This window comes from Balaenoptera ricei, chromosome 2, assembly GCF_028023285.1.
Source record: "Balaenoptera ricei isolate mBalRic1 chromosome 2, mBalRic1.hap2, whole genome shotgun sequence".
Taxonomy (NCBI): Eukaryota; Metazoa; Chordata; class Mammalia; order Artiodactyla; family Balaenopteridae; genus Balaenoptera; species Balaenoptera ricei.
This window is the reverse complement of record NC_082640.1, coordinates 187,846,988-187,872,917: the sequence shown is the minus strand read 5'-3', so window position 1 is coordinate 187,872,917 and position 25,930 is coordinate 187,846,988. Positions and strand designations below refer to the sequence as shown.

Here is a 25,930-nt window from a genome sequence, read left to right as displayed (position 1 = left end):
CTGATGGATGAGAGGAGGAACAGCCCAGCTCGGCCAAGAAGGACAGAGAGGCCGGCGCCCAGCTGCTCTCAGCACCCAGGACCCAGGACCCAGTTGGGGGCCCCGGAGCTCCAGAGGCACGACTTCATGGCCACCAGCCACACCCACAGGCAAGGACACGGGTGCCGGGGCCTATGGACCAAGGTCGTCAACGGTGCCCCGCCAACAGGGATTGTCTCCTAAATGCCGCTGAGAGATGCTCCTGCCCACCCAAACCTGAACTTCAGCAGGCCCCGGGGAATACCCCTCAGGCTGCAGGTGGGCCCGGGGGGCCTCAGTCCTGACCAGCCAGCCACGCCCCCCAAGCCAAGGTCAAGCCAAGGTCGACCAATGCAGACAAGGACAAGGGAGAGGGAGGCCGGCAGGTGGGTAGTGGGGTAGGGCACCAAAAGGACCGTGAAGGTGGAGGTGACAGAACAAGAGCCCGAGCACAGGAGGCAGAGCGGTCTGGCCGCGGGAAGGCACCTGGACTGGCTCCTCGATTTCTGACCTCACGGTTGACACACCCAAAGGACAGGTGCCCTGGGGGCGAGTGGGAACCGTTAATAAACCCACAACCACAAAGCCCCGCGAGGCAGCCCCGCTGTCCCAAGCTTACCCACAGATGAGAATCCCTTCCCTACCCCAGTCATGGCTGTTTTGCTTTTTTAAGATCTCCCTGTGTGTCGTCTTCTGCGACATGCCTGTGTTTTCTAGAAGACTCTGAGAGTTTTTGACTCCGGATCCCAGGAGGCCGCTGCAGTGTGGCCAGCCGGCCGTCCCCGTCACTCCCTCACCCACTCCCCTTGGCGGACGGCAGAGACCTCCCACATCCGCTCCTGCCCCCGCGATTCCGGCGTGGGGGGGGCCTCTCACAAGACGTGCCCGTGTGCTTCCCGGGGGGTAGTTCGAATCCAGCCCCACCCCCTTCCCGGTGCCCCGCCCACCTGCGGCCACACAGGGCACCTGCACGTCCCTGGCTACAGCGAAGGCGAACATCTTGACTTATCTGATTTCCTGTTTCCTCTTCTCTGCAGTGTCTGCCCCTGGGCTGACGGCCCTATCTGCTCCACACCAGTTCTTTACGGGCTACAGGTGTTGCGATACACTCTCCCGCTTGCTCAGGCTTGCCTTTCCACTGTCTTTACAGTGTCTTTTAATGAACAAGTTTCTAGTCTTGACGCAGTGACTTACTGTGGTCTTAGGAAGCCACTCCAGAGGGGAGCGTGGCATCCTCCCCTCCTGCAGGGCTGTGTCTGTGGGTCGGTGGGGAACCCTGCAGCCCCAGCGTGCAGTCCTCACACATGCAGCCAGGCCAGCCTCCAGTGCACACGTGGGCCCACGCTGCCCCACACCCCGTCTGTCCCGTGGGTCTGAGCCCTGGGGTCAGGCCTGTGAACCTGTCATGTCACATGCAGAAGGGGACTGCAGTGGCCGCAGGGCTGGGGAGTGTTGGAGATGACAGCTCGTGTGAGGCCCGAGGTCCACAGTGGATTCTCCCCGGGGCCTCCTGCCTGCCCACCAGACCTCAGCCCCACAGAACGGCAGGATCAGGGCCGTGAGCCACTAACTTACAAGCGCTAACTTACCACGGCAACAGTAGGAGCCAAACCCCAGGGCCCACGCCTGCTCCCTGCAGCCTTGGAAAGCTCCTGCCTTGCGGGGTCATCGCGGACGGCTCCACTCCCCCCCAGCTTGGCCTCTCGGGCGGGTTCCACCTCGTGTTTCAGAATCACCAGCCCAGGTCCCACAGACACACAGACACGCTTGTGGTTTTGATTGAATTGTACTGAATCTACAGATCAGTCTGAGAAGTGACAGCTCCGTAACGCAGAGTTTACATTTGAGTTTCTAAAACTTAAGTTCCTGAGGGCCAGTGGCCATCCCGGCTTCAGGGAGCCCACAGAAGGCAGGGAGTTTTCAGGGGACTTGCCCCGTGGGGCAGTCAGGAGGACGGCAGCAGGGGGTCCAGAAGTGCCTTTAAACACGCGAGGGCCGCAGGCGCGGGCCTCAGTCCCGTGTGCCCTGGACCCGACTGGAGCAAGCAGGGAGCCCATAGACGGGCTAGGAGAAGGGGGCCAGGCCTTGGAGGGAGGGGCTCGGGCCAGAGGCTCTCTAGGGCCAGCCTGTGAGGAGAGGGTCAGGGGGGCACTCCTGAAGGGGGAGCTGGCTCGCCCCCCGGTCTGGTCAGTGCTCCCGAGGCCAGTGCAGAGGCGCCACAGGTGTGCCCCAACCTGAGACAAAGGAGGTCCAGAATGGCCCAGAGGAGCCGGTGCCCCTGGGCGTGAGCCAGCATTCCCCAAGCGGACAGCAAAGGCCAATGAGAAGGCGTTGTGGCTGGGCCCTGGGGCCTAAGCTGGCCGGCAGCAGGTCAGGGTGGAGCACCCTGGGGGAGAGGGGAGCCCGGCAAGGGAGGCCGGGCTGAGGCCATGTCCGCTGGCGGGAGGGGGACGGGGCAGGTGCCAAGAAGCCAAGCCTCCTGGGAAGGAGAGGGGCCTGCTCTGGCAGGCTGGGGGCACATCCTCCGGACACAGATGGCTCTTTGTCAGGGCGGAGCCCAGCTCCCGGAGCAGTCTCGGGAACAAAGCCCGCTCTGTCCACAGTGGCCTCCCCCTCCCTCCGCGGGCACCACCCCCGGGAACGGAGCAGAGTCCCCCCTACCCAAGGTCCCCATCAGGCGTCCCTGCCCAACACAGACACGCACACACATCCACACGCACACCAGGCACAGGCGTGGCCCAGGTGGGTGCACAAAGGGAGCCCAGGACGAGGGCTCCAAGGGCGCATCCAGGACACTGCATCCCCCGGGGCCCTGACGCCCACCCTGTGCTGCAGGCCAGGCCTGTCCGTCCAGCACCTGGGCAGCCCTGGACCAGCCCAGTCTCAGCCACCACTGCCCAGGGACCCCTCACCCTGGGCCTGAGGGGAGCACCGCCTCACCAGACAGAGACCTGGACGCGTGGCGGAGGGACAGCTGGAGCCTCAGCCCTGCAAGAAGGCCTCCACAATTTATTTCCGGGTCTTCTCCAGATCCTGAATGCCCACGGCCACCACAATGGGCCTGCCCCCAGCACTGCAGGCCGCGGGGCTGGGTACTGCCCCAAGTGGGGACCCGGGGCCCGGGGCCCAGCGTGCCTGTACCACCGGGGCTGTGTCTGTGTCACCCCTGCAGCTACCCGGCCTGGAATCTGCCCCTCCAAGGCCCAGCCAGGCTGAGGGGGGGGGGGGGTGCCCCCTGGAGAAGGGAGCGTCAGCGTCCCGGTGGCAGGATCCAGACGAGGCCGGGCAGGGCTCCCACCAGCCTGGCCAGCTCCTGCCGACACTGGCCCTGGAGCCGGCGCAGCACCGCCTCCAGGCGGGCCTCCCGGCTCCTCAGCGCCTCAATCACCTCAGGGGCCCGCAGGCCTGGGCCCCCGGGCGCCCCAGCCTCAGTCCTCACCAGCCGGCGGGGCCCGTGGGGCTGGGCCAGGCTGCCGCCTCGCTCGCAGGCCCGCCGCAGAGCTGCCAGGTCCTGCCCCACGGCCTCCCGCAAGGCCGTCCTCGCGGCGCTCCACTCGGGCCCACGGCCTCCAACCTGCACAGGGGACATGGCAAGTGAGCCGAGGGTGACCAGTCTCACCAGGACCCCGGCTCAGGGCCCTCGGCTCTCCCCGAGCCCTGAGCCCAGCCCCCAGCAGTCCTGCGGCCCCTCCCAGTGCCCAGAGCCCATTGCTCCCAGGAACGGGGGACCGAGTCCAGCGCCAGCCCTACGGCCTGGCCCCTCCAGGCTCCATCACCCTCGCCGAGCATCTGAGCCCTAAGCCAGAGGCCCTGGGCCCCGGGGACAGGGCCAGCAGCCCGATCACCCCCGACAGCCCTGCAGGGCCTGAGCCCTCAGGGCCACCCAGCTGCAGGCCCAGCTCTTTCACCGCGGCACTGCAGGGGGAGTGGGCCTGGCTGCCCCCAGCAGGCCAAGTCCTGCAGGGTCTGCTCAGAGCCCAGAGTGCAGACCCTCGGGGCACCCACCCCCAATCCCACCCACCACTCCAGGCGGGGTCAGCATGTCCTCTGCTCTATCGGCTTCCCACTCTCCCACCGCCCTCGCAGAGGGGTGGCATGGGGTGGCCCTGACCCAAGGGGACGCCAGGCTAAGGGGACACCAGGCCGAGGACACGACCTGGTGAGGACACCTCTGGCCCGCAGGGCAGGCCCATCCCAGAGACCCTGCAGGCAGCAGGGAGCGCCAAGAGGCTGTGCCCTCAGTGTCCCCAGGGAACTGCCCTGCCCCTGACCCCGACCCTCAGTGGGCACTGCTCCGTGGTTCGCAACAAGGAAGCACGAAGAGCCCTGAGCCCGGACAAGCACCAGGCCCACTTCTTTTGAGAAACTGCCTGCAAACGTCACCGATGCTTCCGCTGTCACTGCCCAAGAGGGCAGGGGGCTCCAGCTTGGCCCGGCCGGAGGGGACACGGCCGTGCAGGGCCTGAACAAGCCACGCTGCAGGCCCCCAGGAAACACCCGTGCTCCCCAGGGGTATCTGAGGGGAAAACCACGCCTGCAGTTTGCTCTACGATGCTTCAGAAAAAGGAAATCAATGCAGCGCGCGTGGCCCACTGTTCACAGCCACAAACCCGGCGCTCGCCCAGGCCTGCTCATGGAGAGAGGAGGGTGGCGCCCAGGTGGGGTTGGGGCATGTCCACCAGCAGGTTCAAAAGGCCACAGGGTGTGAGCGGAAGCCAGCAGGGACGACACCAAAACTGCCCTGGGAAAACGAACAGACCTCCATCAGGGTGGCCAGGGTGGGGCGGCGCGGGAGTCTGGCAGGTGAGCCCACCCCTCTTCCAAGCAGACCAAAAGGTGCAAGTCCCCCCGTGGGAGAGCCCCCTGTCGAGCACAGCCCGGGCCAGGGCACCAAGTCCTCACCCCGGCCTCCCAGGCCGCCCGCCGGGCCTCCACGGCCTCTCGCAGCTCTCCCTGCAGGGCCTGCAGCTCCCGCACCAGGGGCTCCAACGCTCCAGCCCCTGGCGTGGGGATCCTGGGCAGAAACGTGGGCTGTGAGGCCTCAGGGGGGCAGGCGTCCAGGACCGTGTCCTGCAGAGAGGGACCCCAAGTGAGAGGGTGGGCGGCAGGCCCGGGCCTCACAACCAGAGGCCCAGCTCCCCAGCCGGGAGGGACAGAGGCCCAGGGTCACTTCCCGCCCTCGGGTCGCAGCGCGAGCTGGACAGTGGCCCTCACCCCGGTGGGCCTGGATGCCAGGGAGGCACAAAGGCCAGGCTTCCGGAAGGCCAAGGCCCCTGAGAAGGCTGGGCCTCCCCAGGAGCTGGGAAGGGTGGGGATGGGACAGACAGACATCTGGAAAGAGACACACACACAAAACCCACAGGCCTGGGTGTGAAACCGGCTTCAGGGCTGGGTGTGGGGGGCTTCCCTGAGACTTCTCTTCCTGTCTGGAAAATGGGAAGACCCCACCACCACCCCAGGGCTGCTGCGGTCAGACGAGGGGAGGGGAGGGGCAGGAGGTGGGTGGCACGCTTCCTGACCATCCACTGCCAGAAGACCAGCTCCCGGCGCCGCCACTCGAGGGCCGCCTGCAGCCGTGCGTTCTCCCTCTGCAGCCTCCGCAGCAGCTGCAATGCAAACCATTAAGGCCGCAGAGTCAGAGAACCCAATGCTCCCGGGACCCTGCCCACCCCGCCCACCATCTCTGGCTCAGTCGCCTCGGCCCACCGGGCTCACCCGGCCCACCCGCGGGCTGAGCCACCTCCCTGCAGGGCACGGCACGGCAGGGCAGCCGCACCTCCAGCACAAGCAGGCCAAGCCTACCAGGCCTCTGACCACACCAGCGATCCCCCAGGCCCCCCACAAGCGTGGGTCCCGCAGGGTCGGGGGCTGAGTCCTGGTGCCCCCTCACTTGGGACTCCACCCCACATCCCCCGCTGACTGAGGGCTGCACCCCGGAGGCTTTGGGCGTACGGGGAGGCCCCGGATGGGGGAGACTGGCGGGTTCTGGGAATCCCTCTCTGTAGTCCCCTGGAGCCCGAAGGCAGGGCAGAGGCTGCACAGCGCCCAGCTTGGAGGCGACGGAGGACAGGCCGGGGACCGGGGTGGAGAACACAGCCGCGCAGCCCCCCGGCCCCGCCCTGCAGGCATCGGCCCAAACAGCCCCACACCTGCAGACCCCGCAGTCCAGTGCACGGGCACATGCTCCCGCCCCACCTGCCGAGGCCACTGCGGCCTCGGGAAGCCAGACAGGGGCAAGGCCAGGCACGGTCCACCCCAAGGGCCCACAGCAATCTGCAGAGAGACAGATGGGCCCCACTGGGATGGCCCAGGCCGGCAGCCGCCGTGCTCCTCTCTGAACACAGCAGCCAGCACAGTGACTCAGCCTCCGGCACCGCTCCTCCTAGAAGGGAGCCCAGGAGTGTGCTCTGGGGCCAGGACAAACGGCCAGAGCCGGCAGCTGCCCTGTCGGCGGACAAGAGCCCTGCCAGGCCTCCATTCACAGAGGCCGGTGCCCGTGCCACGCACACCAGCGTGCCTGCCAGGCAACCAGGGGATGCACATAGCTGGACAAGGGGCTCCCGGGCCAGGGGGCGAGATGGGGGTGGCCTTGAACACCAGGCCAAGGGCCCAGCCCATGGCCAGTGGAGCAGGGTGAAGGCAGGCCTGCGGTGAGAATCGCCCTGTGGTCTGGGGGAGGGCTGCGGACATGGGAGGGTGGAGCCCACCTGCCCACACCACACACACACACACACACACACACACACACACACACACCCCTACACACACCTGCTGGCCAGTGAGAAGAGCAGCTTACTCAGTTCCCAAGAGCAGTCCCAGAGGGTGTCCACACCCCCGCGCCCCAAGCCACAATATAAGAAGACTACAGGGCCAGCAAGTAACCAAGGGTGCTACCCCGCCACTCCACAGCATGCCTGGCCACTGACACGGCAACAAGAGGTCGTTCCAGAAGCTTCTGGGACCCATCCCAAGAGTGCAGCCCCTTCAGGTCGGCTGGTCCAGGCTGCCACCAGCTCCCCATCCACCTGGCCACGCCGTTTTCAATCCTGTGGCACCAACATGCACCACCCTCCAGGAGGAAGGGAGCCGTACCCGCCCAGGCCCCCCACAGAGGCTGGGGTCCCAGGCAGCACCGGGCTGGAGCTGGCACAGCCTCTGCTCTGCTCAGACCAGGGAGGGGACCAGGGGCAGGGGGCCAGGGCCTCGCTGAGTCACCCCTGAAACGGGACAGGGCATCTTAGTACGCCCAGATGCTGCCTCAGCACCTTCAGGGCCAAGCACAGCCTTGCCCAGGTAAAGCCAGCCAGGCACCAGCCAGGAACGCAGGCTGGGCAGGCACCAAGGGCCAGGAAAACATCCCCAGGTGGCCGCCCTGACCCCACAATGGGGATGCAGACCCCCTAGGAGCATGCAGCTCTACAGCTGGGATCTGCTGGGCCTGCCCTGAGCCTCAGCCCTCCTACCCAGCCAAGTGCTCCAGGACAAGGCACTGCCAGCCTCACACTCTGGACAAGCCAGAGCCCAGCATTCAAGTAATGGCCAGCCTTGGGCCTGTCCAAGGACCCACTGGCCAGGTGAGCCCAAGGGAAGGAAACAGTGATGATGGATGGGGGCTCCTGAAAAGAAGGTCAGCAGAGTGTGGGGCAGCGCCAACCCCCACCTCCCCCATCAACAGGTGACACATGCCGAGGCTCAAGGCACCCGCACCATCAGCTCGGACCCTTGAGCAGTCTTCCTTAATTCCAGTGGCCCCCCTCGGCTGGCTGCCAGCCCGGCCCAGACACCTGTACTCTTCCCACGGCCCAAAGTGTACCCAGCCACGTGCACACACACACAGCAGCACTGGCTGCTCCAGGGGGCAAGAGAGGCCCTGAGGTTGCACGTGTCTCCTACTTAGGCAAGGGGGTGAGCTTGGGGACTTCCCTGGTGGTCCAGTGGGTAAGACTCTGCGCTCCCAAAGCAGGGGGCCCAGGCTCAATCCCTTGTCGGGGAACTAGATCCCGCGTGCTGCAACTAAAGAGCCCACATGCCGCAACTAAGGATCCGCATGCCGCAATGAAGATCCTGCACGCCACAACAAAGATCTCACATGCTGCAACTAAGACCCAGCACAGCCAAATAAATAAAATAAATATTTAAAAAAAAACAAACAAACAGGAACTTCCTGGTGGCGCAGTGGTTAAGAATCCACCTGCCAACGCAGGGGACACGGGTTCGAGCCCTGGTGCGGGAAGACCCCACATGCTGCAGAGCAACTAAGCCCGTGCGCCACAACTACTGAGCCTGCGCTCTGGACCCTGCAAGCCACAACTACTGAGCCCGCGTGCCTAGAGCCCGTGCTCCACAGCAAGAGAAGCCACTGAAATGAGAAGCCCGCGCACCGCAACGAAGAGTAGCCAGCCCCCGCTCGCCACAACTAGAGAAAGCCTGCATGCAGCAGCAAAGACCCAATGCGGCCATAAATAAATAAATAAATAAATAAATAAATATTTTTAAAAAAAGATGGTGAGCTTGGCTAACACCCACAGCTCAAAGCTGGTCCGCTGTCTGGGTCCCCCACCCTCCCAGGCTCCTTCTCACCTTGGGCCACGCCCACCTTGGTCCCACCAGCCCTCACCTGCCGGCCACCCTCCGGGTCTCTGAGCAGCTCCGTTTCGGTAACAGACAGGTGGCCAAGGCTGCGGTCGCTGTGGCAGCCACGGGTATATGAGTGGATCTGAAACAGGCAGTGCAGACCCCAGGCTGAGAAGGTGGGTGCCTCCCCCCCGACAGTGCTAGGCAAGGACCTTACAGACAAGGAAACAGGGTTCAGAGAGGGTCGGGCCCAGGAGAGTAGCCAGCACTGCTGGGAGGTTGGCCCGGGGCCCAGTACCCACCAGGAGGCCCATGCAGACGGAGGAGCACCCCACCCAGCTCCCAGGGGTGCAGTATAGGTAGAGTGGGGCGCCCTTGCTTCCCCTGCAGCTCATCAAGTGCCAGGCCCATGTGGTGGCAGAAACAGCCTCTGGACAGGCTCAGTGGTTCAGTGAGGCCAGTGGCAGGGACACAGACACAGGGAGGGCACCCCAGCAAGGTAAGGCCTGAAGGCAGCAGGGGGGTTAACTGGTGGGCATGTCCCACACAGAGGAGCAGCTGGAGCCCAGACAAGAGGCAGTGAGGGGTCCCAGGAAACGCTAGCTGAGCAAAAGACCCTCTCCCAGGGGCAGAGCGCAAGGCGGGGGGTTCTAGCACCAGAGAGCCCAGCGCTGGTGCGAGCCCTGGGCCACCTGCCCAGCCACCGCTCAGCTCAGACCATGCACTGGACCTGTGGGGACACCAGTGCCCCCCACAGCTGAGCCCTACCAGCCCTCCGGAAGCCCGCAGGAGCTGCCCACCGCCCGTGAGCCCACACCCAGGATGCGGTGGAAGGGCGTGCCTTCCTCGCCAACTCGTGTTCAGGCAGCAGTGGCTCCCCAGGGCCCACTCTGGTGCTCAGTGACAGAGTCTGAAGCTTCTGGGGAGTTCTGGGGACAGGAAGGTTGACCCTGCAGGTTCCCCGCCCCCCGATTCCCTGCCCCATAGATGTCCAGCAACACCTGCTCTAGGCCCCCTCCTGGACAACCTGGAGCCCTAGGGTCAGGCTCTGGGCCACCCCAGGCTGTGCCCAACAGGTCAGCCCCCAGCCAGGCCTGGGAAGGCCGCCCACATTCAGCCAAAGGCTGGGCCCCAGCCTGAGATGGGAATGCTGGACAGGCCTCTACAGCAGAGGACAACTGCCCCTGGGTGGACAACGCACGCGTGGCACTACCTTGCCCAGGAGGGCGCACTGCTCCTGCTGACTGGCCATCAGGTTTCGCCACCGGAACCGCAGCTTTCCCATCAGCCACTGCAGGTGGCGGATGTCCACACAGCCGTCTGCTTCCACACTGGGGGCAGGAGGGCCAGGGCTGGCCAGGGCCTCGCACTGGGGAGGGGGCAAGGGTCACGCACTGCTCCCACACCCCAGGCAGAGACCACGAAGGGGAAAGAGAAAGGAAGCCCCTGGGAGTGAGAGTCAAGAGATCCCGGAGGTGCCAGGAAGAGGTGGGTAAAGAGCCTGTGGGCACGCCCCCAGCCCCGACCTGCCTCCGTGTGCTCACCCGGGCATTCGGGGCAGCAACACTGACCCCCACAGGGCTGACTCCGCCGGTCCGGTGCCCACCCAGGACTCCCGCCCGGGCTGGGCGCGGCTCACACTCATCCCTCACCCACCTCGCACACGTGCATCTCGTCGCCCAGCTGCACGCGGTTCTGGGCCAGCAGCCGCTCGGGCAGGGGCTCGCGGGCCAGGAGCCAGGCCAGGGCCAGCAGCAGCTCGCGGCCGCCCTGGGAGCCGTCGTCCGGGAGCTGTGCCAGGGCCCGCCTAGGGTAGCCCTGGGTGCGCAGCGCCAACTTCACAGAGCAGACCTGGGCCTCTGCGGTAGGAGACGCCAGCTCAGGGGGGACACCCACTGGAGGTGACACTACCCAGATTCCTAAGGGACCCCCGCGGGACGCAGAGCAGAGACCATGCTTGGAAGGGACTAGCAGGGGCATTGGGACCTAACCTGGAGGCGGGAAGGGGCGGAAGGGGCGGGGCTCACACGGGGGGGGGTGTCTCATCGGGGAGGTGGGGCAGTGGGCGGGGCCTTATGGAGGGCTGTCTCACGGGTCGTGCAGTGGGCGGGGCTCTCTGGGTGGGCGGGGCCAGAGCCTTACCAGGCGGGCCTTACAGGACGGCGGGGCTTACCCGGGGAGAATGAGGCCGAGGCGCCGTCGGGCAGCTGCGGCGAGAGCACGCAGAAGAGCAGCCGCCAGAACGCGGGGGCCTGCGAGGATCAAAGAGCGACGGTCAGCGGGGCTGGCGGCGTCCCTGCGTCCTCCCGGAGCCCTACTGGCCCCGGCCGCCTGCCCTGCTGGCCTCACCGCCTCCGGACGGTCGAACTTGGCGCGGCGGAAGGTCTCGGGGCTGGGTCCGGCGGGCAGCGTCTGACTCAACGCGGCGATGGCCTCGGGCAGGGCCCGGGCCGCGTCCGCCGGGTCCACCCGGCGACGCCGCCGCCGCCGCCCCATGCAGCCTCCACCCGCCTTCCTCAGATTGCGCGCCGCCGCCGCCTCCGCCGCGTCCCCGCGTCCAATCCCCGCGAGAGCTGCGTCCCGGCGCCCAGTCACCGTTCAGGTGCCGCCTCTGCTGGGCCCGCGCCCAACCACCGAGTAGGCTGAGACACGCCTCTAGCTCCTGCCCAATGAGCGTTGCCCCCGGAGTTTGAGTGCTGTCCTTTCTGTCCGGTGCGGAGGCATTTCCGGTGCGTCGGGGACCAATCGGCGTTGAGAGCCTCGCGGGGTCCGCCCTCCACGACTCAATCGCGGCGACACCTGACACTCTCCTTGTCCGGACCCCACCAATCAGCCCCTTGCACCAAATGGCAGCCTAGCAACCTCCGGAGGGTCAGCGGCGGCGCTCAGGGTGCCCCCTGCGTCCGGGAGGCGCCACCGACACGCGGGAGCGACCCTCCGCCTCCGGAAGCCCTCTCTGGCCTACGGAAGCTCTGGGACCCCGCAGCGCGTATCAGGCCGGAGACGCAGGGGCCAGCGCCCGGGTACCGGGGGACGTACCCCGACGGCTCAACCCCGCAGCGCGCGGGCAGGTGCTCCTCCCGAACGGCCGGTGACTCTCTCCCCCTTCAAACCTACGCCTGCATACCCCGCCTGGCCCCTCCCCGTCCAGTCCATCGTCTGTACGGCTAGCCCCCGTTACCCCCTACCCCCATCCCCACCCCACCCCACCCCACCCCGGCCTCCCTCTGCCCTGCACCTTCAGCCTCTCCTTCCTGCCATTGAAGAGACAGCCTTCGAAGGAGTATCCGCACGGCCACTTTGGAAAGCAGATTGGCGGTTCTTTCAGAGCTAGACTTAAGTCTACCAGACGACCCCACAATGCCAGTGCCCGGAACCTGTGAGGACTCGTGTTCCCACTCACGGACGTTCAAGGCAGCTCTGTTCATAACAGCCAAACCGAAACAACCCAAAAGGCCGCCAGCTGGGCAGTCAGCCCTAGGACGGAACCCTCTCGGCACCACTGATAGGGGTCAAAGTGCCGGGAAGCGCAGACACAGAGGAGGGCAGATGCAGAACACTATGTTGTAGGTGCCTTTCATCTATAGGAAGTGTCCAGAAAAGCAAGTGTACAGAGACAGCAAGCAGGTCAGTGGTGGCCTGGAAAGAGACCAGGACTGGGGAGTGGCGGCAGATGGGCATGAGGGAATTTCTGTGGTTAAGGAGAATGGTTTTAGAACTGGATTGTGGTGACGGTTGCAGAACTCTGGGAACTGGTTTAAAAGCATCGACTGTGCATAGGTGAGTTTTACGGTATGAAATTATACCCCAATAAAGCTGTAAAGAGGACAGAGTGAGGGAAGGAGAGGAGAAGGGAAAGAGATAAGTGATGAAGAGAAAGGAAGCAGGCCTCCCTGGATCTCAAGTGCTCCCCAGACAAGCCCCCCCTCCACCCCTCACCAAGCCCACAGGAAGTGCGGTCACGCCTGACCCCCCACCTTCCGCCTGGTCCTCACCTTTGCCTGCCCCACCCGCCCACCACACCAGCCCCCCGCCGTCTCAGGCACAGCAGCTGCTCACTCCCTGTGTCCCCCCAGAACTAACCCCTTCTCCAGAACTTGGCCTCTGACCCGGGCACCCCCACCCCAGGAGGCTGTTTCAGTGGCCACCCGACAAGCGCCAGGGCAGCTTACCTCCCGGGAGCCCTCCTCCCCCAAGGGCACGGGGGCATTGCTGTCTGCCCCTCACCCCACCTTCAGTCCCCTCCAGTCCCCTCCTGAGCTGGGGCTGGGACCAGCACAGGCCTCCAGTCTGGCCCTGCCTTCTGTCTCCACAGCTCAGAGGCCATGCTGCTAAGGCCGGCCATAGCGCCCTGGAGCCTTCGCCCGACATGGCCCCTGATGCATTGGGTCTGGAACCCGACGAGCCCTTTCCCTCTCGGGGCCTCTGCCCCTGCTGGGTCTTCTGCTCGGAGTGCCTTCCTCCCCGGCCTGAGGCCTGGCTGACCCACTCTCCCGGTGGGGCTCAGCGCTCTAAGCGCTCACCCCAGGTCTGCCCCCCACACCCAGACTGTGAGCCACGCGGTGGCGGAGGGGCCAGGGGTCTCTGCTGCCTTTTCAGGGCCACCTCCCAGCAGCTCGGTGCAGACCTCCCGGTGCACCCACTCCCCACTCTGTGCCTGCTCTGGCCACAAGCCCTTAGCTGCTGGGCCCCCAGACGACAGCTCCACCCCCCCACACCCCACCACTGAGAAACCGGGCCTCACTTAGTATCCTCTGCTCCCGCCTCGCCCGGCTGAATTGCATCTGTCCCCAGAAGCACTCCAGCTCCCACCCCTTGGAATTCTATGAATCACCCAAATCTCACACACACACGCACACACACACACACACACACACACACACATACACACACACACACGCATGTGCGCATGTGACCCCACACGCCACCCTGGGGCCCCCCACGCCTGTCCAGCTCAGGCCTGCCGGACCCCCAGCCAAGCCATGGGGCAGGGCTGAGGCCATATGCAAGGCTGAGATGACCCCTCTGGGCTCCTTAGATCAGCCGAGCTCTGGGACGGTGGCCGTCTGCCAGGGCCGGAGTGTGAGTGGCCAGTGGGGGGAACGGCGAGGGCTCTGAGGGTGGCCCAGTCTGCAGCTGCTCCCTGAACGGAAACAGGAGTTTTCAGAAAGCCCCTAGCCATTGCCGCCCAGCCAGTCGTCACCTCAAAGGCCCCATCGGGCAGCCGGCCACTTGCTAGTCCCTACTGGGCAGCCGGCCACCTGCTAGTCCCCGGGCACGGCACGGGGGCAGATGAGGCAGGTGGTGTCCGGGTGGATGCACGGCTGGCCCGGTCCGGCAGGGTGGGGATGGGGGATGGGGACAAGGGTGGAGCGGCAGGAAGTGGGGAGGGCAGGCAAGGGCTCCCCACCACAGCTCCCCAAAGCTTCTCAAAAACGGAACCAGCTCAGCGGATTCACCCTGCAGCCTCATGTTCCTGCTGACCAATCCCAGAGCTGCAGGAGGGCTGGGGCGTCTGCAGGGCTGAACGCGGGGCTGTCCAGGGTGGCCCCCCGGCAGAGTACCCCCGTCCCCGCCAGGGCAGTGGGCAGCAAGGCTGGCTGCAGCAGGAAGAGCAAGTGCCCATCAGGGCCCCCAGCCGCAGCCCCCTGCACCGTTCCCCCGGTGAAGTGCACACACAAGTAGGTCTTCCAAGTGTCCGGGTTTATTGAGGGCTTGAGGGTCTACAGGGGAGCCCCATGTGCCTGTGGGGAGGGCCTGCCATCGGCCTAGAGGGGCAGTGGCCCGGCGGGCAGCCAGGGATGGGGTCTCCAAAACCTGTGCGGAGAGACAGGGACAGAGGTGAGTGCAGGCCCCGGGAGTGGTCGGACCTCACTCAGGGTGGGGGACCCCACTCTCGGGGCTGGCTGGGCTGGGCAGGGTGAGGTGGATGGGGGGGGGAGTACCTGGGTTTACTTGAAAGTGTGGCTCTCTGCCCCACCGCGCCCGAAGCCTGCGGAGAAGCAGTGGGCGGGTTAGGGGTGGCCAGGGGCTGTGGAGGTCAGGGTCAGGTGGGGGCTGCGCGGAGCATACCTTTGGGGCCGAACATGGCCGCGTAGCAGGGGTGGTTGCAATAGGGCTTGCCTTCATGCTGCAGAGAGAGGCGCGTGAGGGCCTGTCACCCCTCCCCCATGCCCCGGCCTCCCTCCAGGCCCCACCTACCTCGGCGTGACCCCCCGAGGTCAGCGTCTTTCCACATTTCTCACACTTCAGGCAAGGGCGATGCCAGTCCTTCCCCAGGGAGGTCACCCGCTCAGCTGCAGAGGGACAGACATGCCCCCCCCACCACCCCCGTGAGGTGAGACACTGCTCCAGGGACACGGGGCACACCCACCTGGTCGCACAGCACCTTCTCCAGCCACCTCTGCTCAAGGCCTCGCCCACGCATGCCCGGTGGCCCACCCAAGGTCTCCGCGGCACCTGTGCCCCACGGGGGGAGAGGGGCACCTCCAGTCCCCAGCCAGTCCCGCCCAACTAGCGGGGGTGGGCGCTGGTCCTGAGCGCGCCCCTGAGGGCTTGGGTGGGGCTGCAGGAGGAGGCGAGGGGGCCTCGGGTCGGGACCCAGGCGGGCTGCCGGGTTGAGCCCTCCGCCTCCGCACCAGTGACGGCGGTGGGGCCTGAGGGGCGAGGCGGGGGGACTTCCCACTTCCTCCTGCCCCTCCGCTGGGTGGGCCCCGGGGCGCGGGGCAGGAAGGCGGCGTCCGGGATCTGAGTGCGCCTGGTCTCGCGCCCGGGACGCCGGTTTCCGCGTCTGTTTCTACTTAGCGCTGGGAGGGGCGGCCAGAGCCCCGCGTTCCTTCCTACCCCTCGGGGTCCCCGCCCAGAGCGCGCGCGAGAGGAGGCTGGAGAGCGGAACCCGGAGACGGGAGACCCAGAGACGCGGAGACTCAGAGACGGGAGACCAAGCGGGACCCGGAGAGACAGCGGGGCACAGAGATGCAGGGCCGTCCGACGCAGGGGTCCCGACCCGCACTTCCAGGCGGCCGCGGGCAAGGCTGAGGCGTGGCCCCGAGGCGGTGCCCCAGGTCCCCCTGCACCCCCGGCCCACCTGAGCGGCCCCGCGGCGGGGACCCCGGGCCGCGCTTCCGCGTGGGGCGGCGCAGAGACCCACAGTTCGAGCCGGGGAGGGTGGGGGTGGAGTGCGCTCACCAAAGTACACCTCCTTGTTGCACTTGGGGCACTTGGGCATGGTGGCGCCGGGTCCGGGGCGGGCGGCGGAGCGGGAGCAGAGCGGAGCGCGGGACTGGGTGGGTCGCGCCAGGTCCTCGCCTTTCAAACACCCCGGGACCCCGCCCCTTTGGGACCCGCCCCTAGCGCCCCGCCCCCTGAGCCCTGGACTTGGACCCGGAGGCCTCGGACCCAAGCCAACAGGCCGAGAAAGGTCATCTGGTCCACGCCCGCCTTGGGGTACGACCCGGACCTAGCCGACGACAGAGCGTGATCCGAGCAGGGCAGGAGATCCGTGGGGACTCACTGAAGGGGCGGGGCTGGAGCACCCGGAGGAGCCCCGCCCCTCGCCCTGGACTCCGGACTCGCCGGGTCCAGGATCTGGGGCAGTGGACTCCCCAAGAGCAGGAGGGAGCACCCCACCCCCAGCCCCAGATATGCCGGAGCCAGGGCGGGAACCGGTCGCCTCTAAAATGCAAAGAGGTGCAAACCAGCGTGTCCTCTTCCCCAGATGGAGGTTTGGGGACACCTGCCAGGGGAGTCTCAGCCTGGTAGCCCTCCCCCAGGAACTCCCCTCGGCCTTCATTACGCGCGGGGCCAGGAGGTCCGCCCCGCCGCGCCCCAGTCCCCCACGCCCGAGGGACATCCCGGTCTCCGCGCGCCGCACCTCAGGCCCGCCCCTGGAAGTCCATCGGGCCGCAGCGGGAACGTCCCCAGGGAATTCAGAAGAGGGGACTCCGAGACGGGGCATCCCTTTCCTCCACGGGGACAGCCATCGGCTTCGGGGGCTGGGGGTTCTGTGGCGGGAAGTGGGTGCGGCGACGCCCAGGCCGGCCCAGGCCGTCTGGGAGATGCCGGGGCCGGCGGGGGCGGGGTCTTTATCTCTGCGGGAAGCGCCGGGTGCAGAGCGGTCCAAGTCGTTCGTCCAGGGAAAGCGGGAGCGGCCCCGGAGCCTCCCCCGTGCCAGGCAGAGACCGCGGACCCCACCCGCCCCAGGAATGGGGGAAGACCTAGGGGGCGGGCTCTCTCGCGGGCTGCGGGGTCCTAGGCCAGCCTCTGCGGACCAGCGGAGAGGCCTGCATCTCAACGGGGTGGGGCCCTCGAGGGGAGGCGGCTGGCCGGCCTCCCATCTGCCCCTTAGTCCAGGCTGAGGTGGAGGCCTGGGCGGGGTCCCAGTGCTCTGTGCCCTGGAGGACTCTGCCTGGGCCAGCCCTCCTCCATCACCGTCAGCCAGGCCACCTCCCTAGCCGTCTCTCCATCCTGCCCCCTGAACATTTACCAGCGTCCTCATGTCCCCTCAACACACCCGTCTCACCAAACAAAACGTCATCTCTGCGCCTGTCCAGGCCCTGTCCCCACGGAGGGTGCTGGAGACCATCCTCTGACGGGGCCCAGGAGCTCCGGCCTCCCCACGCAGTGACACCCTGCCCTTCCCACCCGCCGCGAGCACCCCCCACCCCCCGAGTCTGGCACTGGGACCAGGAGCGGAAGCCGTGGCTGCCTCCACCCCAACGGTCCCCCACCAGGCCCGGGTGGGGGTGGGGGTGAGAGCTCCCAGCCTTCAAGGGTCAGGGAGGCTGCACCCCAGCCTCGGTGAGGAGGACGGACCGCTGGACCCCACACTCCCGCGGCGGGCCCCCCACACCGCTCTCCAGTCACTCCCACCTCCCTGGGACCCCCTCTCTGAGGCCACAGTTCTGCGCCCCCCCGGAGCTGTGCAAGCCCTGGGGTCCACAAGGCGGGAAGCCCCGGTGCCCAGCTGCCCGCTGCCCTCAGGAGGCGGCACGCCCTGCCCTGCACTGGTGGAGCCAGCCCAGCCTGCTCCGGGCCCAGAGACTCAAAACCCCCTCTGCCTGGCACAGGGGCACCTCAGCGTGGTTTCTGGAGCCGAGGCCACCAGCCCGACCTCCCCACCACCCCCACCTGGCCCTTGGTGTCTCCTTGGCCTGCGCCTGATGCCACCAGGCCAGGCCAGGAACAGGAGGTGGTCCTGGCTTCCCTCATCTCCTGGCTCCATGATCCAGAGAGCGAGGTGGGCATGAGAGAAAGCAGGAGAGTGACGGGGTGGGGGTGGGGGGCCGGGTGGACGGGGCACACGGAGACACAGACACAGCTAGGAAATGCAGATAGGCAGAAGCAGCGAGAGGGGGGGAAGGGCCAAGACCCCTGGTGATGGAGAGGACCGGGTGGGCGGGGGGCACAGGGCAGGACACTCTGGGGGAGGTGGGCGCCTGTCACAGCAGATCCCGGGCGTCAGGCCACACGTGTTGCACGCACCACCTTGCAGATCCCTGAGAAGGCTGCCCCAAGTGGGTGTGCTGGGCAGAGGTCAACTCCACCGGGATGATGAGCTGGAGGGGGGCAGTGACCGACAGGTTGCCTGGATGCGCACGTGCGTGTCCCAGTGCCTGCCTGGGTGGGCGTATCCATCTGGGTGTCTCTGGGGGCATGTGTGCACGAGGTCCTTCTCTGAGCAGCTGCCTTCCCATGTTTCTGTCCGGCCCACTCCCCCAGCCCACTCAGGGCTCCGGGCTAGGTGAGGCTGTGAGCCAGGTTTGTCTTCCCTTCTACACACCTGGCCCCAGGGATGACCCCTCCACCCCCCCAACACTGGGACTCCAAACCCGCCTGACCCTGGGGGTGGGGGGAGCTGAGAGCCCCTCCTTGAAAACCAGGGTGATGAATCTCTTCCTGGCCTTCCCTGCTGTTATTGCCATTGCCATGGTCACAGCACGGGCCCCTGTGGGGAGGATGCCAAGGGGGGCCAAGGGCCATGGGCGTTGCTCTCTGGTTGGTACATAGCACGGTTTTTCCAGACACACAGACACACACACACACTGGCTGGAACCCTCCCAAAGCTTCAGTCACAGACTGACGTGCCCCTCCAAACTCCCCCAGCTCCCTGTCTGTCCTGCCCACCTGTGGGGGTGGGGACCCCTCCAGCTGCAGACCCCCCAGCAGTGGGGGACTGTGGTGGGTGGACAGATCCTTCAGCCCCCTAGACTCTCTGGCCAGGCACACCCCCATTTGAGGCTTGACTGGGTGCCCGTCAGGGCCCTGACAGCCCCTCCAGGAGCAGGCTTCTTGCTTCCATCGGCTCACCTGCCCAGGATGCACTTGTGGGGGAGTGGCAATGACCTGGCCCAAGGTCAACCAGACTCGGGACCACTGGTCCAGTTCAAGACCCAGATCTGCCTTGCCTGGCCCTCCACCCCTTTCCTTACTCTTTTGGGGCCCTAGTGGCATTTACTGCACAAACCCATGGAAGGCACAGTGAAGCACCTCGCACACCCCAAGATGCGGCCCGCCCCAGCGCCACCAGCACCATGGCCCTGCGCTCTTCTCCCTCCCAGCACTGGCTGCAGGCACGGGGCGGGGGGGGGGGGGGGGGGGGGGAGGGGGTGCTGCGTCTGGAGTGTGAGGGCAGAGCGGCCAGGACGGCTACTTGCCCCGGGCTGCTCTGTGCCCAGAATGTCCAACCTGCCCCAAGCCAGCCTAAGGGCATCCAGGGCCCTGCGACCTGGGGGAGGTCACTGCTGCCTGGCCAAGGCCACCTCCACGCACTCACCCTCTCTCTGCGCACTCCCACGCCCTCGCCTGCGCAAGCGCCACCCAGGCTCAGCTGGAGACCCAGACGGGAAGCGGGCAGGACCCTGCCCTGCAGCAGAATTCTGGATGGAGAGGGCCGGGCTGGGGCCCCAGGGCAGGGCTTGCTTGGGCTCCAGGCACCAGGAGAATTGGTGAAGGCAGGGCTGGGCCCTAGTGACCGCTGAGGAATCCACCAGGAGAGTTCTGCCCCTCAGGGCTGGACAGACCGCCCCCCAACGCCATACACTGTGACACTTGCCTCTGGCCTTTTCCCTACCATTCTCGAAGCCCCCACCCAGCGCCCAGCGCCCCAGTCTCCGGGCCCCCTCCTCAGTGTGGACAGGTGTAAGGATGTCCCCTGCTAGGGCTGGAGGCCAGCAGGGCCTGTCTGGTGTTCCTGCACCCAGATGCCCTGCAGGGCCAACATGTGCTCCAGAACCGCTGCTGAGCCTGGGGCCAGAGCTGGCTTCCTGCCTCCAGAGTCCACCCCTCTCTGCCCTTCCCCCAGGCCCGGCTGAGGCTGAGTCGTGGAGACTCAGACATTCCCAGGGCCTATTTTTAACAGCTTGTCTCCCAGGACCCCTTGTCTGGCCCGAGGTCCTGCCCCGGGCGGCCCTGGGGCTGGGGAAGGGAACGGACTCCGTGCTTTCCCAGAAGGGCGCTGATCCTGTCCACCAGGCCTCCGCCGGGCCAGGGTAGGCGAAGGCCCCTCTCCTCCTCTGCTGGAAGCAGGCGCGGGATGCAGAGGGGCTGGGGTGGAGGGATGGGGGCACCTACAACCTTGAGCTCCCTCAGCCAGCCCTGCCCTCCCCCTCCCCCCACCCCAGGCTGAGCCTGGTTCCAGGAATCTCTGTGCCCTGGAGCCAAAGCCCATGCAGAACCGCCTCGAATTCCAGCCTCATCAGTCCAGCAGCTGGGCGTGTTCATGGCCACAAACTCACCCCAGCAGCCAGCTGGGCCCTGAGAAAATGTGCTGCCCACACCTGGCCACCCCGGTCTCCCACCAGTCCTTGCCTGGCCCAGCTCCCAGGGGCCCAGAGCCGGGGTCACAGGCACTAGGTGACTTCCTGACCCTTAGCACCCAGGGGGCCACAGCCCGTGACCAGTGCGCTGGTGCTTGGAGAAAGGTCATGCTCCCTCAGCCCTAGAGAAGCTCAGCCAGGCTAGCCTAGCTGGGTGGGGTCCCCAGGGAGCCTCCAACAGCAGAGGGCTGGCACTGGTGGGTCACTGGCCCAGGGGAAGGTGGAGGGAGAGGGGCTGGGGGTCTAGGGCAGGGGATTCTGGGCCTCAGGGAAGTGGGGGCCGAGGGAGCTGCAGGCCCCACAGAGATGCCTGGAGGGCGGGGGGACCAGCTAGGGCCCAGGTCTGAAATGGGGTGCAGGGTGGGTCTCGGAGGGTCCTGGAGAGGAAGTGGGGAAGACTGGACCGGTGGGAGGTGGGGTACAGCTGGGGAGCAGGATGGCGGAGGAGGCCTGGGCGCTGTGCCCAGCCCTGGGGTTCTGGATGGAACAGAGGTGGTTAGATGGCATTTCAGGGCCGCCTCAACTGGCTGGGACCGGGCTGGAGGGGTGGGGGTGGAGGCCGGGCAGGGGGGAGGTGGAGAAGGCGCCACACCGGACTGGCCTCCCCTGCGTCTTGCAGGGGCGCCCGAGGAAACACCTGGTTTGCGGGGAGGCTTCCTGGAGCTGGTGTCACCAAGGGAGCCCCGGCAGCGCAGAGCCACCCGCGGCTCCCACCGATGACACCCAGCGACCGCGCAGAGACAGACGGTAGCGGCCCCGCCCCGATTTCCATGACAACCCCGCGGAAACAAACACGGAGGCGCGACACCCTCCGCACGCAGGAAGTGGAACGCGCCCTCCCGGGCCAGACCCCGGCAGTGGGAGGGCACTGCGTTCCTGGCAGGGCCGGGCCCATCCTCCCTCGAGGCGACCCCGGCAGCCCTCGCCCCACCCCCAGGGCGGGCCTTCACTCGAGAATAGGCCCCGCCCTCCCCCGGGTTTTGGGGAAGGGCGCGCCGCAGATCAAGTCTTCCCCACGTAGTTTCCCCTGGAGTCTCCCGGAGGAGGGGCCCCGGCTGTGCTCTCAGCAGCCCCCCACCGGCCGGACGACAGGAATTTCCCATCCGACACCGGGAGCCCTCAGCGAGGGCGGGCCTGGGGGTGCTCAGGGAAGCCTGAGTTCTCCCCCAAACGACCCCCCAACCAAGGAGCCTCGTGCTGGCGGGAGGGAGGTGGGAATGTGGAGGGTGTTGTCCCAGCCCCTCCTCCGAGCGTGCTTGCCCGAACCTCCCCTCTGCCTGGGGTGGGAACTGGGCGCCCTTGGGGTACCTGCTCCAGCCCCTCCCACCCCCAGGGCAGGCCGACCCTCCCTGCACATCCTGGCTGCGTTCCAGGCGCCGGCCAGGTACGAGGAGACGCTGCCGCCCACGCTGGGCGCCAGGACTGGCCAGTAGGAGGGCGGCTTGGCACTTGCAGACACCAGGAGCCGGCCCTCCACCCCAGGGACACGGATGGCTGCTCGAGGGACAATGAGCCGGGCACCCAGGCTCAGCTGTGTCTGGGCCCACGTACTGGAGGGAGGGCCAGGCACGCGCCTGTGCCACGGGCCGGGGCGCTGGGAGCTGTCCCTGGGGTCACGGCACACGGGGAGCCGGCTGCCTATGGTGCCGGGGACACGGGGCCCAGAATGAGCAGGCCCGGATGATGCGCCTGGCTCGGGGGGGGGGGGGGGCGAGGCATCTGGGGGTGGGGTGCTGGGAGTAGGCCAGGGCAGGGGCTGAGCACCGGAGGGCGGGTCTCCGAGGGTTCTGCCCCCGCACCCAGAGTGGAAGAGAAGGGGCGCCCTCTGGTGGGCTGCCCGGGAGCCGGCAGATAAAGGGAAGGCAGACGAGGAGGAGGCCTCCTCCCAGCTACTGAGAGTTCCCGGTTGCAAAGGCAGAGCCTGGACAGCCTGGGGAGGCCAGAGGTGACTCCATCAACACTGCAAGCCCAGATGCAGGAATGCTGTTCAGGCAGGAGCCCCTAGGCCCCTCCTTCAGACTGTCCACGTTCTGTCCCTGGGCTCCCACCAATGCTGGGGCCGGCCGACCACGCTCAGCCTCACTCCCCCTAAACCCTCTGTACTTCCAGGCTCCTCCTGGGCTGAAGGCCCACCTCGTCCCTGACCACCCTTCACCGGCTTCTCCCCCTGCAGAGGACCCCTCCCTCCTCTGGTCACCTGCCCCCTCTCCCTCCACACGCCATGCCCTCTGCTCTTTCCCGAGGCTGACCTCTCCCTCTGGGTCTCTGATGGGTCGGAGGACCCCCTGGTTTTGGTGCCCATGTCGGGACCAGGACCCCACCCCCGGATGCCTCCCACCCTCCCCATGTCCAGCTAGCCTGGTCCCTCTCAGGGGCCCACCCCACCTCAGTGTCGGCACCACAGCCTAAACCAGCCCCCAAACCAGAGCCTCCCCGCCTCCCAGCCACGACCATCACCGTTGGGAAGAGGACCCCCGGACGAAGGGACGCTATCCCGGCTTCACGTCCACGCCACAGACACAGACACAATGCGGGGGTCGTGCGATCCTCAAACCTTTCATTGACAGCAAAACCCCCGGCAGTCGAATGTGAGCCACGTGAGGGTGGCGGGCGGGCGCTTGTGAGGCAGGGTGGGAGGCGGGCAGAGGGCCCCTGGCAGGGATGTCCCTCCACCCTTGGGACACTGTGAGGGGCGTGGCTGTGGCTGTCACGGGCAGGGGGAGCATAGATAACACTGTGGGCAGGACTGGGGCAGCAGGAGGGGGAGCGTGGGGCGGCCACCTCAGAAAGACCCACCCAGGCCACAGGGACACTCAGGGACGTGTGGGCCACGAGACACAGACATGGGGACACGGGGGGCCAGGAGGACACAAAACAGGGTGACGGGTGGCTGGAGACACAAAGGCAGACACACCCAGAGAGACAGGGTTGGTGGGCAGGGCTCTGGAGTCAGCTCAGGGGCTTCCTCCCCAACACGCAGGCCCTGGACCCGCAGGTGCTGAGGTGGGACTGGGCAGCGGTCACTCTCCCCTCGTAGCCAAGCAGTGGGCCCCTGGCCAGGGGCCTGCGCAGATGGACCCATGCCCCGCAGAAGGGCCTGGGGGCCTAGGGCTGAACTTTGCCCTCGGGGTCCTTGTCATAGATGTAGCTGCCAACAGCTCCGGTGTTCACCCCTGTGGGGAGAGGGGCAAGGGTGGTAGGGGAGGGGTGGAGGAGGGGGCGCCCCGCGTCCCAGACCCTCCTGGCCACACTCACCCTTGGGTCCGAAAAGTATTCCGTAGCAGGGCTTGTGGCAGTAGGGCTGGCCGTCGTGCTAGGGACGAGATGTGGGGGTGAGAAGCGGGGGCCACAGAATCCTCACTCCCCACTCCCCCTGGTGGCTTTCTCCGGGTCTCTCTGAACCCGCGAGTTCTCAAAGCCTTGGCCAGGTCGGCTCACCTGGGGGGAGCTGGAGGGGAGGGCAGCGCCGCCACGCCACGCCACGCAGCACTGCGCGCACGCGAGCCACGAGGCTGGCCACCAGGGGGCAAGGCCCACCGCCCGGCGCCCCCCTCCCCCGCCTCCCGTCCCCCGGCAGCTGCGCGCCCCGCCCCCGCCGTCCAGCCAGCGCCCCTCTCACCTCCGCGTGCCCGCCTGGGGTCAGCGTCTTCCCGCAGCGCTCGCAGCGCAGGCACGGCCGGTGCCAGTCCTTGCCCAGAGACGTCACCTTCTCAGCTGGGGACGGGAGAGATGGTGAGGCCGGGCCCCCACCGCCCGGTGGAGACCTCCCAGGCTGCGGGTTGGCGCGCCACTCACCGAAGTAGACCCTCTTGTTGCAGCGAGGACACATGTTGGGTTCCCCGGTGAACGTGGTGACACTGGAGGCTGGGAGGGGGAGGAGTCAGGACGGGGCACAGCAGCTCCGACGCCCACCCCCTCCCCCCGCGGTCACTCAGCCCAGCCCACCTTTGCTGGGCCCCTTCGGGGGGCCGCTGGCCTTCCGCTCCTCAGCTCGGGCCACGGGGACCTCGATGGGGCCAGTGACCTGAGGTTTCTCGGCAGAGGGCTTCTCGTAGATGTAGGAGCCGGCACCTCCGATATTCACCCCTGTGGGGTGGTAGGCACTGTAGGGGGTTGGCCAGTGGGCTCGCCCACCACCCAGCCCTCACAGCCACCCCCCAACTTCTCAGAAAAGGGTCCTCCACGGCCCACTGTGGGGTCAGGACCCCCACCCAGAGGGCACCCGTGGGCTGCAGATTTCCGGGAAAGGCACGGAGGATGCTGGTCCTTCAAGGACGGGAGGGGCCAGCACGGGGGAGGAGAGAAGGGGGCCGGGGGAATCCAAGGGTCCACAGCGTCCCGCCAGGCCAGCCCCAGGTCTCTGCTGGACCGAGGATCGGCAATGGCCATGCTCCCCAGCGCTGGAGCAGATCACAGGCCGTGGCGCCCCACCCAGGCTCACCTTTGGGTCCGAACAGCGTGGCATAGCAGGGCTTGTGGCAGAAGGGCTTTCCGTCATGCTAGGCAGAGGACAGGGCATGAGGGCGGGGGCCTGGCCTGGGCTCCCCGGCCCCCCTCCCTGCCCGGGGGAAGGGCTCACCTCGGCGTGGCCCCCTGGCGTCAGCGTCTTGCTGCAGTGCTCGCACCTGAGGCAGAATCTGTGCCAGTCTTTGCCCAGGGAGCTCACCTTCTCAGCTGGGGCGGGAGGGGGATCAGGGCCAGCGCCCTCCTGCCCTCCCGCGCTCAGCCGCCTGCTGCCCCCGCTGTCCTCCCTGCTCCTGGGCAGCCTCTGCGCCGGGTCCCCTTCATCCCCACCCGGGAGCCACGTGGCACCCGCCTGCTCCCCCACCGCAACCACCTTCTGCTGCCCAGGGGCCCTGCTCTCCCGCTGGGTCTCAGGCACCCTCATCACCCTGGGTCACGGGCTGCAGCAGGGAACTTGGACGGGGTCCCAGCTCAAGCACCTGCTAATCCCCTCACCAGGACACCTGCCCCTCCCTCACACACATCCCCAAGCCCTCCAATCAGGCCCTAATGGAGCTGGCAGAGCGCCCCCGCTGAAGGGTGGCCCTGAGCCTCCAGAACCCCTGCGGAGAGGCCAGTCCCTGTCGCCGCCATGGGACACCCGTGGGACAGGACGCCTGCCTGTCTATATTTGGCTTCCTCGCCCTAAGCTCTGAGAGCACCACCCCCCCCACTCCTGCCTCCGGCTGCTGCTTTGGCGCTCAAGGTCTGAGACCAGCTGCTGAGGGTCACGTTGGGGCCCCTCCCTGTCCCCTGCCCCAGGCTGGGGCTGCTGGGCCACCTCCCAGTGGACGGAAGCTGGGGCTTCCCCAGGGGTGCACAGCAGGAAAAGGGCGGAGGAGAGGGCAGGAAGAAAGGCTGGAGCTGAGTTGGAATTCCTCCCAACTGGAAAGGGGCCCGGCCAGAGGCATCGGGGAGGAGGGGGGGTCAGGTGGGCTGGGCCCCTTCCACCCTGGCAGAATCTGGCCAAGCCCCAAGAAGAAGCCAAGGACCAGTGGCTCCTCTGGTCCCCCTCACAG

General features: G+C 67.1%; 3 protein-coding genes across 4 annotated transcripts; all 3 read right to left on the bottom strand.

Annotated features, from left to right (window-relative positions):
* Positions 1-1,785: 1,785 nt before the first annotated feature.
* TEDC1 (tubulin epsilon and delta complex 1) lies at positions 1,786-11,690 on the bottom strand. Of its 2 annotated transcripts, XM_059915171.1 has the most exons (8): positions 10,942-11,424; positions 10,766-10,844; positions 10,249-10,451; positions 9,806-9,961; positions 8,636-8,734; positions 5,538-5,624; positions 4,921-5,088; positions 1,786-3,592 (listed from the first exon to the last, which is right to left on the bottom strand). In XM_059915171.1, exons 1-8 carry the CDS (start codon positions 11,086-11,088, stop codon positions 3,269-3,271), a joined length of 1,263 nt encoding a protein of 420 aa, XP_059771154.1. In that variant the 5' UTR covers positions 11,089-11,424; the 3' UTR covers positions 1,786-3,268. The 2 variants fall into 2 exon arrangements, with proteins under 2 accessions (XP_059771154.1, XP_059771155.1); XM_059915172.1 differs by lacking the exon at positions 8,636-8,734 and having other exon boundaries at positions 10,942-11,690.
* A 2,584-nt stretch (positions 11,691-14,274) lies between these two features.
* On the bottom strand, positions 14,275-15,891 carry CRIP1 (cysteine rich protein 1). Its single transcript, XM_059915885.1, has 5 exons — positions 15,781-15,891; positions 14,794-14,888; positions 14,665-14,722; positions 14,538-14,584; positions 14,275-14,409 (listed from the first exon to the last, which is right to left on the bottom strand). Exons 1-4 carry the CDS (start codon positions 15,818-15,820, stop codon positions 14,544-14,546), a joined length of 234 nt encoding a protein of 77 aa, XP_059771868.1. The 5' UTR covers positions 15,821-15,891; the 3' UTR covers positions 14,275-14,409; positions 14,538-14,543.
* Positions 15,892-22,945: 7,054 nt separating this feature from the next.
* On the bottom strand, positions 22,946-25,298 carry CRIP2 (cysteine rich protein 2). Its single transcript, XM_059915170.1, has 7 exons — positions 24,988-25,298; positions 24,850-24,907; positions 24,354-24,494; positions 24,204-24,272; positions 24,028-24,122; positions 23,664-23,721; positions 22,946-23,581 (listed from the first exon to the last, which is right to left on the bottom strand). Exons 1-7 carry the CDS (start codon positions 25,294-25,296, stop codon positions 23,514-23,516), a joined length of 798 nt encoding a protein of 265 aa, XP_059771153.1. The 5' UTR covers positions 25,297-25,298; the 3' UTR covers positions 22,946-23,513.
* Positions 25,299-25,930: the final 632 nt, after the last annotated feature.